General features: G+C 35.2%; 1 protein-coding gene across 3 annotated transcripts in view; it reads left to right on the top strand.

Moving 5' to 3' along the window:
* CCDC171 (coiled-coil domain containing 171) overlaps window positions 1–13,837 on the top strand; it is a 284,788-nt gene that overhangs the window by 94,689 nt on the left and 176,262 nt on the right. For all 3 annotated transcript variants that reach the window (XM_060199601.1, XM_060199602.1, XM_060199603.1), the window contains 5 exons: window positions 532–638; window positions 2,364–2,453; window positions 3,705–3,905; window positions 7,233–7,400; window positions 9,539–9,727. In XM_060199601.1, the coding sequence (XP_060055584.1) occupies window positions 532–638; window positions 2,364–2,453; window positions 3,705–3,905; window positions 7,233–7,400; window positions 9,539–9,727 (755 nt within the window). The remainder of the gene's footprint in view (window positions 1–531; window positions 639–2,363; window positions 2,454–3,704; window positions 3,906–7,232; window positions 7,401–9,538; window positions 9,728–13,837) is intronic.

The following is a 13,837-nucleotide window of genomic DNA, read 5'->3' on the forward strand; positions in this document are numbered from 1 at the left end:
AAATGCTTCTTGACTTTTCTGACAGTCCAATATTATTTCAAATTTAACTTCAGAACTTTATGAATTGAATGCTATTTCCAAGCATTAACAAAAAATTGTATGTGCTTGGATTCAGAAGATATTATTTAAGCAAAATAGACCTGAATGATCAGAAGCAAAAGAACAAAATAAGTTAGTTTAGACTGCTCATTTATTTTTGGATATAAGGTGTGTATAAATAGTTACCTAGAAGATATAGAAAAAGACAAAAATCAAAAGGACCTCATTACTGACTACAATGTGGACCTTATTAAGGTAAAAAAAATAGCCATAAATCTTAACTTATATATCCCAAACTTAATTTGACTTCCTGTATGGACAAGTTTTTAGTACTTGACTGTATAGCATTATACTTAGGGAATAAGATTCCACTCATTGTTTCATAATGTCTTTTTCAGCTCTACCTCTTTTTTGAAATAGCTGTTACTGTTTACTTCACTTTAGCCTCTTAGTAACTCGAAGGGTGTATTTTCATCCTATATTTTTCTCCAGGCATCCACAAGGACAAAGATAAACCTCCCAGCTTCTCTGTTGTCCTTGAGACTTTGAGGCGTACCTTGACAGATTACCAGAACAAGCTGGAAGATGCATCTAATGAGGTAACACTTGCACTGTTTGGCTCCACACATATAGCCTTCGGCCTGCAGCAGTACGTATCCTTTGCTTGTTACAAAGGTCAGAAAGATTGGGAATGTTGAACTGATAGCTTCACAGACACACACACACAGACACACACACAGATACACACACACACACACACACACACACATTTTTGTCTGTCTTCAAATTTCACATTTCTTCAAATGTAGTATCAAGTGTCTTACTCGTGTTTTTGTAACCGTCTAGTCACAATTATTGTTATTTTTGAAGTTAAAAAGATACTGTCACTGCTCAGATTTCATAATTTACCAGTTTTTAACTTGATAATAAAACATGTAAGTCATTTAGTTAATGTAGTTTGTACTTAGTGTGTATTTTGTAACATTTGGAGTGGGAAGTGGAAATTTAGGTTTTGCTTATAAATTATGGAAGTCTTGATAGAAAAGAGAAAAGTTAGGTTTCATACTCTAAAGGGAATAAAGTGCTTTTATAAGTTTTTAATAAAACAAATACTTGATATAGACTGGAAGTCTGATGATTAAAAAATCTTATTCTGTTTATCATCTCTGGTTGTTTAATGTGTGAATTGATAATTTCCTTGGGCATAAAGATATTTTTGCTTTAAAAATTGAAGAGTCTGTCGGCTACATCTTGTCAAATTAGAGAATATGAAATAATTATACATTCTACACAATTAGCACAACAAACATTATTTGAACCAAAGACAAGCCATGTATCAAGACAGTGTTCTTCTGTTTGTATCATGCAGTGGAAAAGCCATGAAACATTATGTTTTACATTTTAGAAAAGACTTGTTTTACTCTCCTTTGCAAAGGTTAACAGGAGAGGAAAAATGAGACTGTTGTTCAAAAGACATGAAAGAAAGTGAAATAATTAAATTTCCCTAAAGAACAAATATTGCTAAGTCTTTCCTTGTGAGGCAAGACAACCTGTATTGTTAGTAGTTTATGAAACTCTTCTGAGGCCTAAGTCTGGAAGCTGCAGGGTAACTAGGAACATATTACCCACAGCGAATTGTTATTTGGGAGGATGGATGTCACATGATCCTCAGCACAGTTGAAAAGTCGACTCAGCAGGCTTTGGCTTAGTAATGCGCTTTGTTGTGAACCAGTGCCAGAGACAGCAGTGGGGAGACCAAGGGGGTGGCTGCAAAAGAAAGCAAAAAGAGCAGTCTGACAGAAAGAAGAATGAACTGTCAAAGAAAATAAATCACAAGTGGAGCAGGACCAACTGATGACCTGCCACAAGCTTTCCCAGTAGGACTGCATGTGACCGACCCTGAAGTTGTCATATGTCAGTGAGAGACTAGTGAATATACCCTTCTGATATATAGAAAGAACAGTCTTCTACTATGTCCTTTTTTCTTTCTGTATAGATGGCACTGCTTTTGGCATTTTGGTCCAGTAGGATTTTAAGACTAAAGTTATAGTTGTTTGAAGTAAGAATAAAATCCTTTATCTAGACAACTAACAAAAATAAAGTAACATCTCTGATATTTTAAGCTTAAATGCTTTCTTTTCTTTTTCACTATGTGACTTTGTGACAGAAATTACATAGTTAACCAAAAGAAATAAGTCTTTAAGACTCTTATTTATGATTGAAAAATTTGAATCAAGTAATCACATGAACACATTTAAAGGTTAGCTTCTGAGTTACCCAGCCTTGAGAGATATTAAAAAGTTACTTATATTTTCTTTCATCAGCTGAACAACATGAATGATGCCAAGGAAAAGGCATCTAATGAACTTGATTCTACCAAGCAGAAGATAGAGTCTCACACTAAAAATATAAAGGTATTATGACTTAGGATAACTTTTCTCATTTGTTTTAAGATACAAACAAAACTATTTGAGGAATATTTTAAAGCAGAGATATCTGAAGATATATCTTTCTAATTTTTATAAAGGATGTTTAGATACAACTTTACTTTGTATGTTTAAGTAGTAATTTTTTCATTAAATATGTTAAAGAAAGTTGATTTAGAAATAGTTTTGCTTAAAGAAAAAAATTTGTTTCCTAGATTTACATGTACTGACAAAAGTGATTTAAAACTTAATGCCTGGGAGTCGGGCAGTAATGCAGCGCGTTAAGCACAGGACCGGGGTAAGGATCCTGGTTCGAGCCCCTGGCTCCCCACCTGTAGGGGAGTCGCTTCACAGGCGGTGAAGCAAGTCTGCAGGTGTCTATCTTCCCCCCACCCCCCGTCTTCCCCTCCTCCTATACGACAACAATGACATCAATAATAGCTACAACAATAAAAAAACAAGGGCAACAAAAAGGCATAAATAAATATTTAAAAATACCTTAATGCCTTATTTTAGAGACACATCAAACATATATTGAACACATTTGTATTTAGAGGTAGCTTTCATTACTTTAAGGTGGGGCTATTACATTTTAATATACTTTTGCCTAATGTGCTGTGAAAAGTCTAGGACAGCAATTCATTTCATTTTCTGCATTTTTTTTGGTGTGTGTTAGATCTTTGCAAAATTATACTGAGACATATTTCAGAATTTGTCAGTATTGTTGAATTATTTTTGTGTTTGGTTCATGTTAAGTTTTTCGTGGACATACTTCAATAGAATTTGTTAAGATTAAGGGATAACTAGTTCAGTAGAATTTTATACCACGTTTGAGATTTGTATTAGTATTTGGAATGTCATTTGGGAAGTAAATGTGCTTAAATTAAAAGTAAGGAGTTTATTTTTAAATGTTATTTGAAAATTTTTTGAAATACCAAGTTATTTTTTTTACAGCGGGTTGAAAGGAAAATTACCCTTTCAAAAACATTTTGTGATAATCTTTCCTATTAACATTTTATGTCTAAATGTTAAAGCTACACATTTTCTAGTTTTTGAGCTAACATATACTTAGAAACTACATTCACTAAAATACTTTAATGCTTAACATTATGGAGAAATGCTTGCCTATGTGATCCTTTTATATTTATTCTTTGAATATCTTCATTATGTATTTGCTCAGTGTCTTCCATCCATTTATAGCTGGCTTTTATAAATTTCTTTATTTGGTATTTCTGACAGGACCTTCAGGATAAACTGGTTGATGGTAATAAAGAGTTAAGTCACTTACGCACTAAATGTGCAGACAGAGAGGCTCTAATAAGCACTTTAAAAATGGAACTACAAAATGTGCTGCACTGCTGGGAGAAAGAAAAGGCACGAGCAGCCCAGTCTGAAAGTGAGCTGCAGCAGCTTTCCCAAGCTTTCCGTAAGGATACTGAGGTATTACCTGAGACCTAATGATTGTCATGAAAGATTTTTCACTAATCTCAGTTTTATAAATTTACATATACCAAGTGTTTAATTCAGAAGTCGCTCTGAATTGAATATTTTGAAATGTTCATGCCATCTAGAGAATTAGTCAGTCTGTTATTCTAGTATCACCATATTTTATGATAAAAATAATACAATTTAACCCCCCCTAGCTCTTGTTCAACTAATTTTCTATAACTAGACCATTATGTGTAAAGCAACCAGACTTTTCAAGGTGCTCCTGCTTGCCAATGGCAAAATTATTGTTCACTCCAGTAGTTTAGTAACTTGGTCTGATAGATTTTTTTTAATTATTGGGGGATTAATGCTTTACAGTCTCTAGTAAATACAATAGTTTATACATGCATAACATGTCTCAGTTTTCTACACAACAATACAACCCTCACTAGGTCCTCTGCCATCCTGTTCCAGGACCTGAACCCTCTTCCCCACCCACCCCAAAGGCTTTTACTTTGGTGCAATACACCAACTCCAGTCCAAGTTCTGCCTAGTGTTTTCTCTTTTGATCTTGTTTTCAACTTCTGACTATGAGTGAGATAATCCCATATTCAGATTTTTTTTGTAATCTGAAAGAACTGCATATAATTTCTGACACCACTATTATTTTTATTTCATTTTATTTATTTTTTAAAATGCCACCAGAGTTACCATTGGTATGAATCTTTAGCTCCCAGTGGCCATTTTTTCCTCCCCCCCTGCCCCCTTTTCACTTTTATTAAATAGGAAAGAGAAAAATTGAGAGAAGAGAGGGAGATTGGGAGGGAGAAAGAAAGAAAAATACCTACAGATTTGTTTCACCACTGGAAGCTTCCCCCGTGCAGGTGGGGAGCAGGGGCTTGAACTGAGATATTAGCATATGGTTGGTTATATGTGTGTTCAATCAGGCACGCCACACCACTGCCGACCCTGATACCACTACTTACAACCCTTGTGAATACGGATAAACCACACACCTTAGTCTTTCTACATTGTAGTTTACATGTTTGCAAAGTAGGAATGATATTTACCTTCATAGATAATCTTCTCATTCTTTATAATTATAGGGGATACATCAGGATATAGGAAAATGTGTCTTGGGGCTGGGTGGTGGCGCACCTGGTTGAGCGCATGTATTATAGTGTTCAAGGACCCAGGTTCAAGCCCCTGGTCCCCACCTGCAGAGGGAAAGCTTTGTGAGTGATGAAGCAGTGCTGCAGGTGTCTCTCTATCTCTCTCCCTCTCTATCACCCCCTTCCCTCTTGATTTCTGGCTGTCTCTATCCAATAAGTAAAGATAAAAAAAAAAGAAAAATATGTCTCAGTCTTACAATCTTGTAACACATTATCACAAATAAAAATGGATATCCTATAGGGGTATCTATCCATTTTTATTTATTAATAACTTCTAATTCTGTATGAGCCTATGTGAATGGAATTGTTGTGTCTTCTTTTACCCATGGAGCTAGCCTAACTAGTGTGGAAATGGTTTATCTGAATTGTCCTGCATATTGAGTTCATTACTCCAACAAATATGAACATGAATGCCAAGAGAATAAAAAGGAAACATTCTTTCCACTCTTCTTACTGTCTGGGATTAAATTGTGTCCACATGAAGGGGCTGAAACTGTTCTACACATCAGATAATGATTAAAGTAAAGGAAACTAGAAGCCTGACTGTATTGTAAAGTCAGCATGTCTACAGCATTGTGGTTGAGTTCAACATGTGTGAATTGATTTTGCATCCTGAGATTCTTTTTTCATGCCAAATGGATGATTATCATGCATGGTTTATCACAGCCCAAGCAAAGAGGACATAATGGCGACACATTGAATTATTCTTGAAGATGAACTTGATCACTTGGCAAAATGTGGAAAGGGGATATTTTAATGCCTAAACATTGAACTTGGTTAGATATATTAATAAGATTTTCAAATATCTCAACACAGTTGAAAATACATAAGATCTCTTTAATTGCTTAAAAAAGAAAAAAATGGTACACATATTTATGAAGATTCTTCTGATACCTGATTCAAGTCTGATACCTGATTTAAGTCTGTGGTTTTAACTATATACTTAGTTTTATTTACTTATTAATTGTTATATATGTAAAAAATAAAGTGTCATATAGGGTGGATTAAAGATTCACATTTTGTTATTTATAGAAAAACCTTCCCTACAATTTTTATTACAAAACCTTTGCATATAATATATTCAGTTTCTCTTATTTAGAAGTCTAGAATTTACATTACTTACTTACATTTTCTCCTTTGAAAACTTTTTTTTCCTTGCTGATATGTTAATAAATCTTGATGGAACTTATTACACATAAAAATATTCGTTTTTCAGTTCACAGTTACCTTGTCTCTAAAGTCCCATTCTTTGGGACCTCTTAGATAATATGCCTTATAAAAGTGGGTCATTTAGCATTTTAGTAGGTAAATTTCTTGTGTGTTCAAGATGGGATCAGCTTTTTACTGAATTTTAAAGCTTGGTGTTCTAGGTTATTGCAATGGCAATATAACTTTTAAGAACTTTTTCATATTTCTAATTGAACAACTTTGAAAGTGTGTCTTGGGTAGCTATGTCCATTTTTCTATTGCCTGGGACGTTGTAATATTTAAACATCTACAAATGCCCAGGGTGCCAAATACTATATTAACTTATAAGTGGGGGAAACAAATGAGCCCATCTTCCATATCTTTCATATCACTGTCTGCTTCGCCTAAGGGGCTTGGGATAGATTTCCTATAAGTGGTATAACTGAATTCTCTGGAGGAAGAAGACAGCTGAGTAATTGTGTACATGTAAAGTACAGATATTGGTATAACTTTTCTTCAGCAGAATTAAATAACACTGTTCTCCATTTTTTTTTTAACCTAAGCAACATCTACTTTGGCAAATGTAAATATGAAAGTGTAGAATCACTGTACTGATTTCCAGTTAGAAGGATTTAGAAACAACTAGTCCAGTATAGCTGAGGAAGGTGAGACCTGAACAAGCATTGATTAGATTATGCATCTGTAGTAGCATATAAACACTCAAATTCCCCCCCTTTTTTTGCTTTCTATACTTTACATTTTAATTTTGAATATGAAGTGTAAGCAATTTCTATTTTCTTTCTGTTTCTTAGTTTTGAGTATAAAAATGTCATCAAACTGATAATATTCTGAGAGTTAAATATTTTAACTCCTTTTCAGATTTTTTAAATCACCATTTTTACTATGTGTTTTACTTTTTACAGTGCTTATATGCATATACACTGGAATTAACTTCTCTCTCTCTCTCTCTTTCTCACAGGAAAAGCTAGCCTTCCTTCATGCCTTGTATCAGCACTTGATAGCAGGCTGTGTGCTCATAAAACAACCAGAAGGCATGCTAGATAAATTCTCTTGGTCTGAGCTTTGTGCAGTTTTACAGGAGAATGTTGATGCCCTGATCGCAGACCTCAACAGGGCTAATGAGAAGGTAACTGTCCTCAGGCACCAGATACCTCTATTAAATTCAGTGACATTTGTCCACATCATAGTATCATTAAGAGGGGCTGACATTCATCTTATTTCAAAAAGAATTTGGATGTGAATAATTCAATACCATTAATTATGGCTTGTCTACAACTCAGTTTGATGCCATTGCTGTGGGCATCTAAATGTGACTGAAGTCTGTATGAAGTCTCTAAGCTCCACTTTCTGTGCAGGACATGCTAATACTACTAGCCAGTATTAGCCACAGGGACCTAATTAAAAGAAAATAAATTAATCTTACTGATGAAGCAATTCAAAGAACTTAGTCATTTACATTAATAAACCAACTCTTTATGTTAGCATAAAACAGAAACAAGATACAGTTATTCAAAAACATGATCTCAAAATTCTTAGAAGTAATTAGGTATTACTTTAAAATGTTAAAAATTTTAAGTTATGCTTGTGACATTTCTTGAGCTATAACAAACTGTATTAATAAGCTGTTTTAATAAACCTATTTTGTGTTTTGGACTAAAAAAGGCATATATATTGTAGGAGAAGACATTTGTGGTCATTTGTGGTCACTTTAACATTAATAATCCTAGAACTTTAGTCTTTATAGAAAATGCTTTTGGCGCTAAGCACAAGGACCGGCATGAGGATCCCGGTTCCAGCTCCCGGCTCCCCCACCTGCAGGGGAGTCGCTTCACAGGCGGTGAAGCAGATCTGCAGGTGTCTGTCTTTCTCTCCTCCTCTCTGTCTTCCCCTCCTCTCTCCATTTCTCTCTGTCCTATCCAACAACGACATCAACTACAACAACAACAACAAAAAAAAGACAACAAGGGCAACAAAAGGGAAGATAAATAAAATTACAAAAAAAAGAGAAAATGCTTTAAATTTAAAAAAAAAATATTCCCTTTTGTTGCCCTTGTTGTTTTATTGTTGTAGTTATTACTGTTGTTGTTATTGCTGTCGTCATTGTTAGATAGGACAGAGAGAAATGGAGAGAGGAGGAGAAGACAGAGAGGGGGAGAGAAAGATAGACACCTGCAGACCTGTTTCACCGCTTGTGAAGTGACTCTCCTGCAGGTGGGGAACCAGGTGCTCGAACCAAAATCCTTAAGCCGGTCTTTGCGCTTCGTGCCACACGCACTGAACCCGCTGTGCTACTCGAACCAAAATCCTTAAGCCGGTCTTTGCGCTTCGCGCCACACGCGCTTAACCCGCTGTGCTACTGCCTGACTCCCTTAAAATCTTTTGGCTATAGAAAATTACAGTGACTTATCCCACAAATGCCACCATTAAAGATATTCATTCTTATCTTAGATGGGTTGAATTGGTTAGAACTGTTTTTGTATTCTAGTTTCCAGATCTTAATTACAGTGCCATTTGTTTTTAAAAGACAAGCAGAGAAAAATCATTGCCCATTTTTAAAAACCTGTTAGAATTATGAAACGAGCTTGGTCTAAGTTTAAGGTGAGATTTCTTATTGTAAGCATTTTACCTTGGTCCTATTGGCATACAATACCATAGTTATGTAGAAATGGTTTGAGGAAATAGGGGAATAAATTGTGAGAAGCACAGATGCTGTTCATGATTACGAATGTGTATATAATGACTTTAAAAATTACTCATAATTAAAATAACTGTATGCTTTAACCCTGTGAGATGGCATTATGATTTAATAGTGTTTTGTAGTTTCAAAATACTGTTAATTGCCACATATTAAATGATAAGGGTTTTCTTTTCAGTGTTTTGGATGTGAAATAAATTTTTGGAACACTGCTGTATTGTATGTTAAAGGTTTACAGATCTGTCTCATATTTTTTCACTATAGATATGTCTGAATAGCTTGAGCTTTAGTTCCAGAAAAAAGAATGGTATTAATTTTCTCAGTATGCCTATTATAGAATGAATAAATTTACTAAAGTAAAAAAAAATTATCTCAGCACACAACAGTATTTTTCTGCTAAAAGATGACAGTTTGCTGCATATTGTTACTAAGTCTTATTTTTAATTAAAATTTTTTGTGTGAGTGATTTTTATAAGGGGTAGAATATAGTAGAATAATTTTGATGTTTTTGGAGCTAATATAAAAGAAATGGCTTATCTCATTTTCCGTTACATTGTATGCCCATTTAGATAAATCATCTAGAGTATATCTGTAAAAACAAGTCTGATACTATGAGAGAACTTCAGCAGACCCAAGAAGACACCTTTAACAAAGTAGCAGAGCAGATCAAAGCTCAAGAGAGCTGTTGGCACAAACAGAAGAAGGAACTGGAGTTGCAGTACTCTGAACTCCTCCTGGAGGTGCAAAAGAGAGCACAGGTTTGCTACATCCACAGAGTTTTGAAAATAGATATTTAGGATTTTAGCCATTTCAAGTATTTTTCTCATTTCTTTTTCTTTTTACCAGAGCACTGTTCAACTCTGCCTTATGGTGGTGTGGGGGGATTGAACCTGGGACTTTGAAGCTTCAGGCATGAGAGTCTCTTTGCATAACCTTTATAGTATCTTTCCAACCCAAGTGTTTTCTCTTAGTGCCAATGCTAAGTCACTTTTAAACCAAGAACCATGTAAAAGTTTTTAGTCATATACATGTATGACTATACAAATACACTTGTGTTTTATGTGTGTGTGACTTAGGATTCTCTTTCACTTAAGTTTGATAGTACTTGAGCACTTGAGTACATCCCCAAATTCCCTGATCAGTTAAATACTAACACTTTCTTGTTTTCCAAGTAAAAGAATGAGATTTGATAAAATACTGTCAGTTTTTATGTCTAGGTATTCATTTATCTAGTTTATTCCATATGTGGGGGATTTTATGCAAATCATCTTAGCACATTTTGGCTTGAAATTTGTTGTATATCTTAATATTATATAAGAACTGTAGTTATAGTTTTTAAAGAGCTGTAGCAAAATAATGGATTGTGACATGTGTTGTGTTTTCTGTATTGGATTTAATTGAGAACAGAAGTTATGACTAGTTAATATTAACATATTTTTCCTATACAAATTATTGTCAAAGTAATTTAAATTATAACTGTCATCGCTGTTCAACCAGGAAGAACAGCATACAGTTTATACTTCTTTATATTGAATTTTTATAATAGGCACTTATTCTCAAAGTAGTATACTTAGTATACTGGTTAGTAGATAGTATAGTCTTTCCATTCTTGATTCAATATTTAACCTCTTTATTTGGTACCTACTTACTCATGCTTATATTGGCAAGTCTAACTGTGTGTGTGTGTGTGTGTGTGTGTGTGTGTATGTATTTGACAACAACTAGTTTCATATTGCTTAAAATAAGATGATTCTGGTTTCCCAAACATAAAAGACTTATATGAACTTGTGCTTTCTCTAGGAAATTAAATGATTTAATGTACACTCTAAAGCAACCATTTATTCACTGCATGGAGAGAGCATCATGAGATAGTGCTCTGCATTGTCTTCTACTGAAGCATAAGATCGTAATAATTTTTTGTAGGGCATGTTATTATATGTATAATTTGATATTAATTCATCTATTTATTTTATAATTTTATTGGTGAGGGGTGTAATGATTCACAGTACAGTTGTTGACACATGGACATAATTTCTTATCACTTACCCCCAACTTAGGTCATTCTCCATCATCATGAACCAGGACTTGAAGTCCCTCTCTACCCTTTTCCTCCCCCTCCTTTTCCAGAGTTGTTTGCTTTGATCTAGTACACCCCACCCAGCCCAAATTTCGCTTTGTGTTTTCCCTTTCTTGTTTCATTATCCATTATTTCTCCTTCCCTTTTTGGCTTATGCCACTTAACATGATTCTTTCAAGTTCCATCCAAAATGAGGTAAAGGAATGATTTCATCACTTTTAAAAAAATTTCTTTATTGTGGATTAATGGTTTACATTCAACAGTAAATACAATAGATTGTACATGAATAACATTTTTCAGTTTTCCACACAACAATACAATCCCCACAAGGTCTTCTGTTATCCTTTTTGGACCTGTACTCTTGCCCTCCTCACACCAGAGTCTTTTACTTTGTTGCAATACACCAACTTCAGCTTAGGTTCCACTTGTATTTTCTCTTCTGATCTTGTTTCTCAACTTCTGCTTGAGAATGAGATCATCCCATATTCATCCTTCTGTTTCTGACTTACTTTACTTAACATAATTTCTTCAAGATCCATCCAAGATGGGCTGAAAATGGTGAAGTCAACATTTTTGGTAGCTGAGTAGTATTCCATTGTATATATACACCACATCTTGCCCAGCTACTCATCTGTTGTTGGATACCTGGGTTGCTTCCAGGTTTTGGCTTTTACAAATTGTACTGCTGTGAACATAGGTATACACAAATCTTTTTGGATGGGTGTTTTGGGTTCCTTAGGATATATCCCCAGGATAGGAATTGCAGGATCATAGGTTGGGTCCATTTCTAGCCTTCTGAGAGTTCTCCAGACTGTTCTCCACAGAGGTTGGACCAATTTACATTCCCACCAGCAGTGCAGGAGAGTTCCTTTGACCCCACATCTCTCCAGCATTTGCTGCTGTTACCTTTCCTGATGTATGACATTGTCACAGGAGTGAAGTGGTATCTCATTGCTGTCTTTATTTGCATTTCTCTGACAATCAAAGACTTGGAGCATTTTTTCATGTGTTTCTCAGCCTTTTGGACCTCTTCTGTGGTGAATATTCTGTCCATGTCCTCTCCCCATTTTTGGATGGGGTCATTTGTTTTCTTGTTATTGAGTTTGGCAAGCTCTTTATATCTTTTGATTATTAGCCTCTTGTCTGATGTATGGCATGTAAAGAACTTTTCCCATTCTGTGAGGGGTCTCTTGGTTTGGGTATTGTTTCTTTTGCTGTGCAGAAGCTTTTTAATTTGATGTAGTCCCATAGGTTTATACTTGCTTTAGTCTTCTTTGTAAATGAACTTGTTTCATTGAAGATGTCTTTAAAATTTATGCAGGAAAGAGTTCTGTCAATATTTTCCTCTAAGTATTTTGATAGTTTCTGGTCTAACATCCAAGTCTTTGATCCACTTGAATTTACTTTTGTATTTGGTGAAATATAGTGGTTCAGTTTCATTCTTCTGCATGTTTCAACCCATTTTTTTCCAGCACCATTTGTTGAAGAACTCCCCTCCCCTCATTTAATAGTCTGGGCACTTTTGTCAAAGATGAGATTTCCATAGATGTGGGGGCTTACTTCTGGGCTCTCAATTCTATTCCACTGGTCAGTATGTCTTATCATGTCCAAGTACCAAGCAGTTTTGATGACAGTGGCCCTATAATACAATTTTAGATCTGGCAGTGTGATGCCTCCAGTTTTGTTCTTTCTTCTCAAGATTGTTTTGACAATTTTAGGTCTTTGTTGGTCCCAGATGAACATTTGTATTATTTTCTGTATTCTCCTAAAAAAAATGTAGTTGGGATCTTGATGGGGATTGCATTAAATCTGTTTGTGGCGCTGGGTAGTATATTCATTTTAATGATGTTAATTCTTCCAACCCATGAAGATGGAATATTTTTCCACTTCTTTGTGTCTTTTTCTATTTCCTTGAGTAGTGATAATTTTTTATTTATTTATTTTTATTTTTTTTCCTCCAGGGTTATTGCTGGGCTTGGTGCCTGCACCATGAATCCACCGCTCCTGGAGGCCATTTTTTCCCCTTTTTGTTGCCCTAGTTGTTGCAGCCTCGTTGCAGTTATTATTGCCATTGTTGACGTTGCTTTGTTGTTGGATAGGACAGAGAGAAATGGAGAAAGGAGGGGAAGACAGAGAGAGAGGGGAGAGAAAGATAGACACCTGCAGACCTGCTTCACCGCCCGTGAAGCTACTCCCCTGCAGGTGGGGAGCCGGGGGCTCGAACCGGGATCCTTATGCCGGTCCCTGCGCTTTGCGCCACGTGCGCTTAACCCACTGTGCCACCGCTGGAGTAGTGATAATTTTCAGTATACAAGTCTCACTTCTTTGGTTAGGTTTATTCTTAGATATGTTAATGTTTTTGTTGCTATAGTAAAAGGAATTGATTTCTGCATTTCAACTTCTTTTAACTTAGTGTTTGCATAGAGGAATGCTACTGACTTTTGAATGTTAATTTTGTAGCCAGACACCTTACTGTATTGCTTGATGACTTCCAAAAGCTTCTTGCTGGATTCTTTATGTTTTTCTATATATACTATCATGTCATCTACAAATAGGGAGAGTCTGACTTCTTCTCTTCCAATCTGTATCCCTTTAATTACTTGCTCCTGTCTGATTGCTATGGCAAGAACTTCCAACACTATGTTGAATAGTAATGATGATAGTAGGCAACCCTAGAAAGTACCTGATCTGAGGGAAAATGCTTCCAGTTTTTCACCATTGAGTATGATGTTGGCTGTAGGTTTGCTAGATATAAACTCCATTATCTTGAGGAATTTTCCCATTTTCTGTA

This window comes from Erinaceus europaeus, chromosome 10, assembly GCF_950295315.1.
Source record: "Erinaceus europaeus chromosome 10, mEriEur2.1, whole genome shotgun sequence".
Lineage (NCBI taxonomy): Eukaryota > Metazoa > Chordata > Mammalia > Eulipotyphla > Erinaceidae > Erinaceus > Erinaceus europaeus.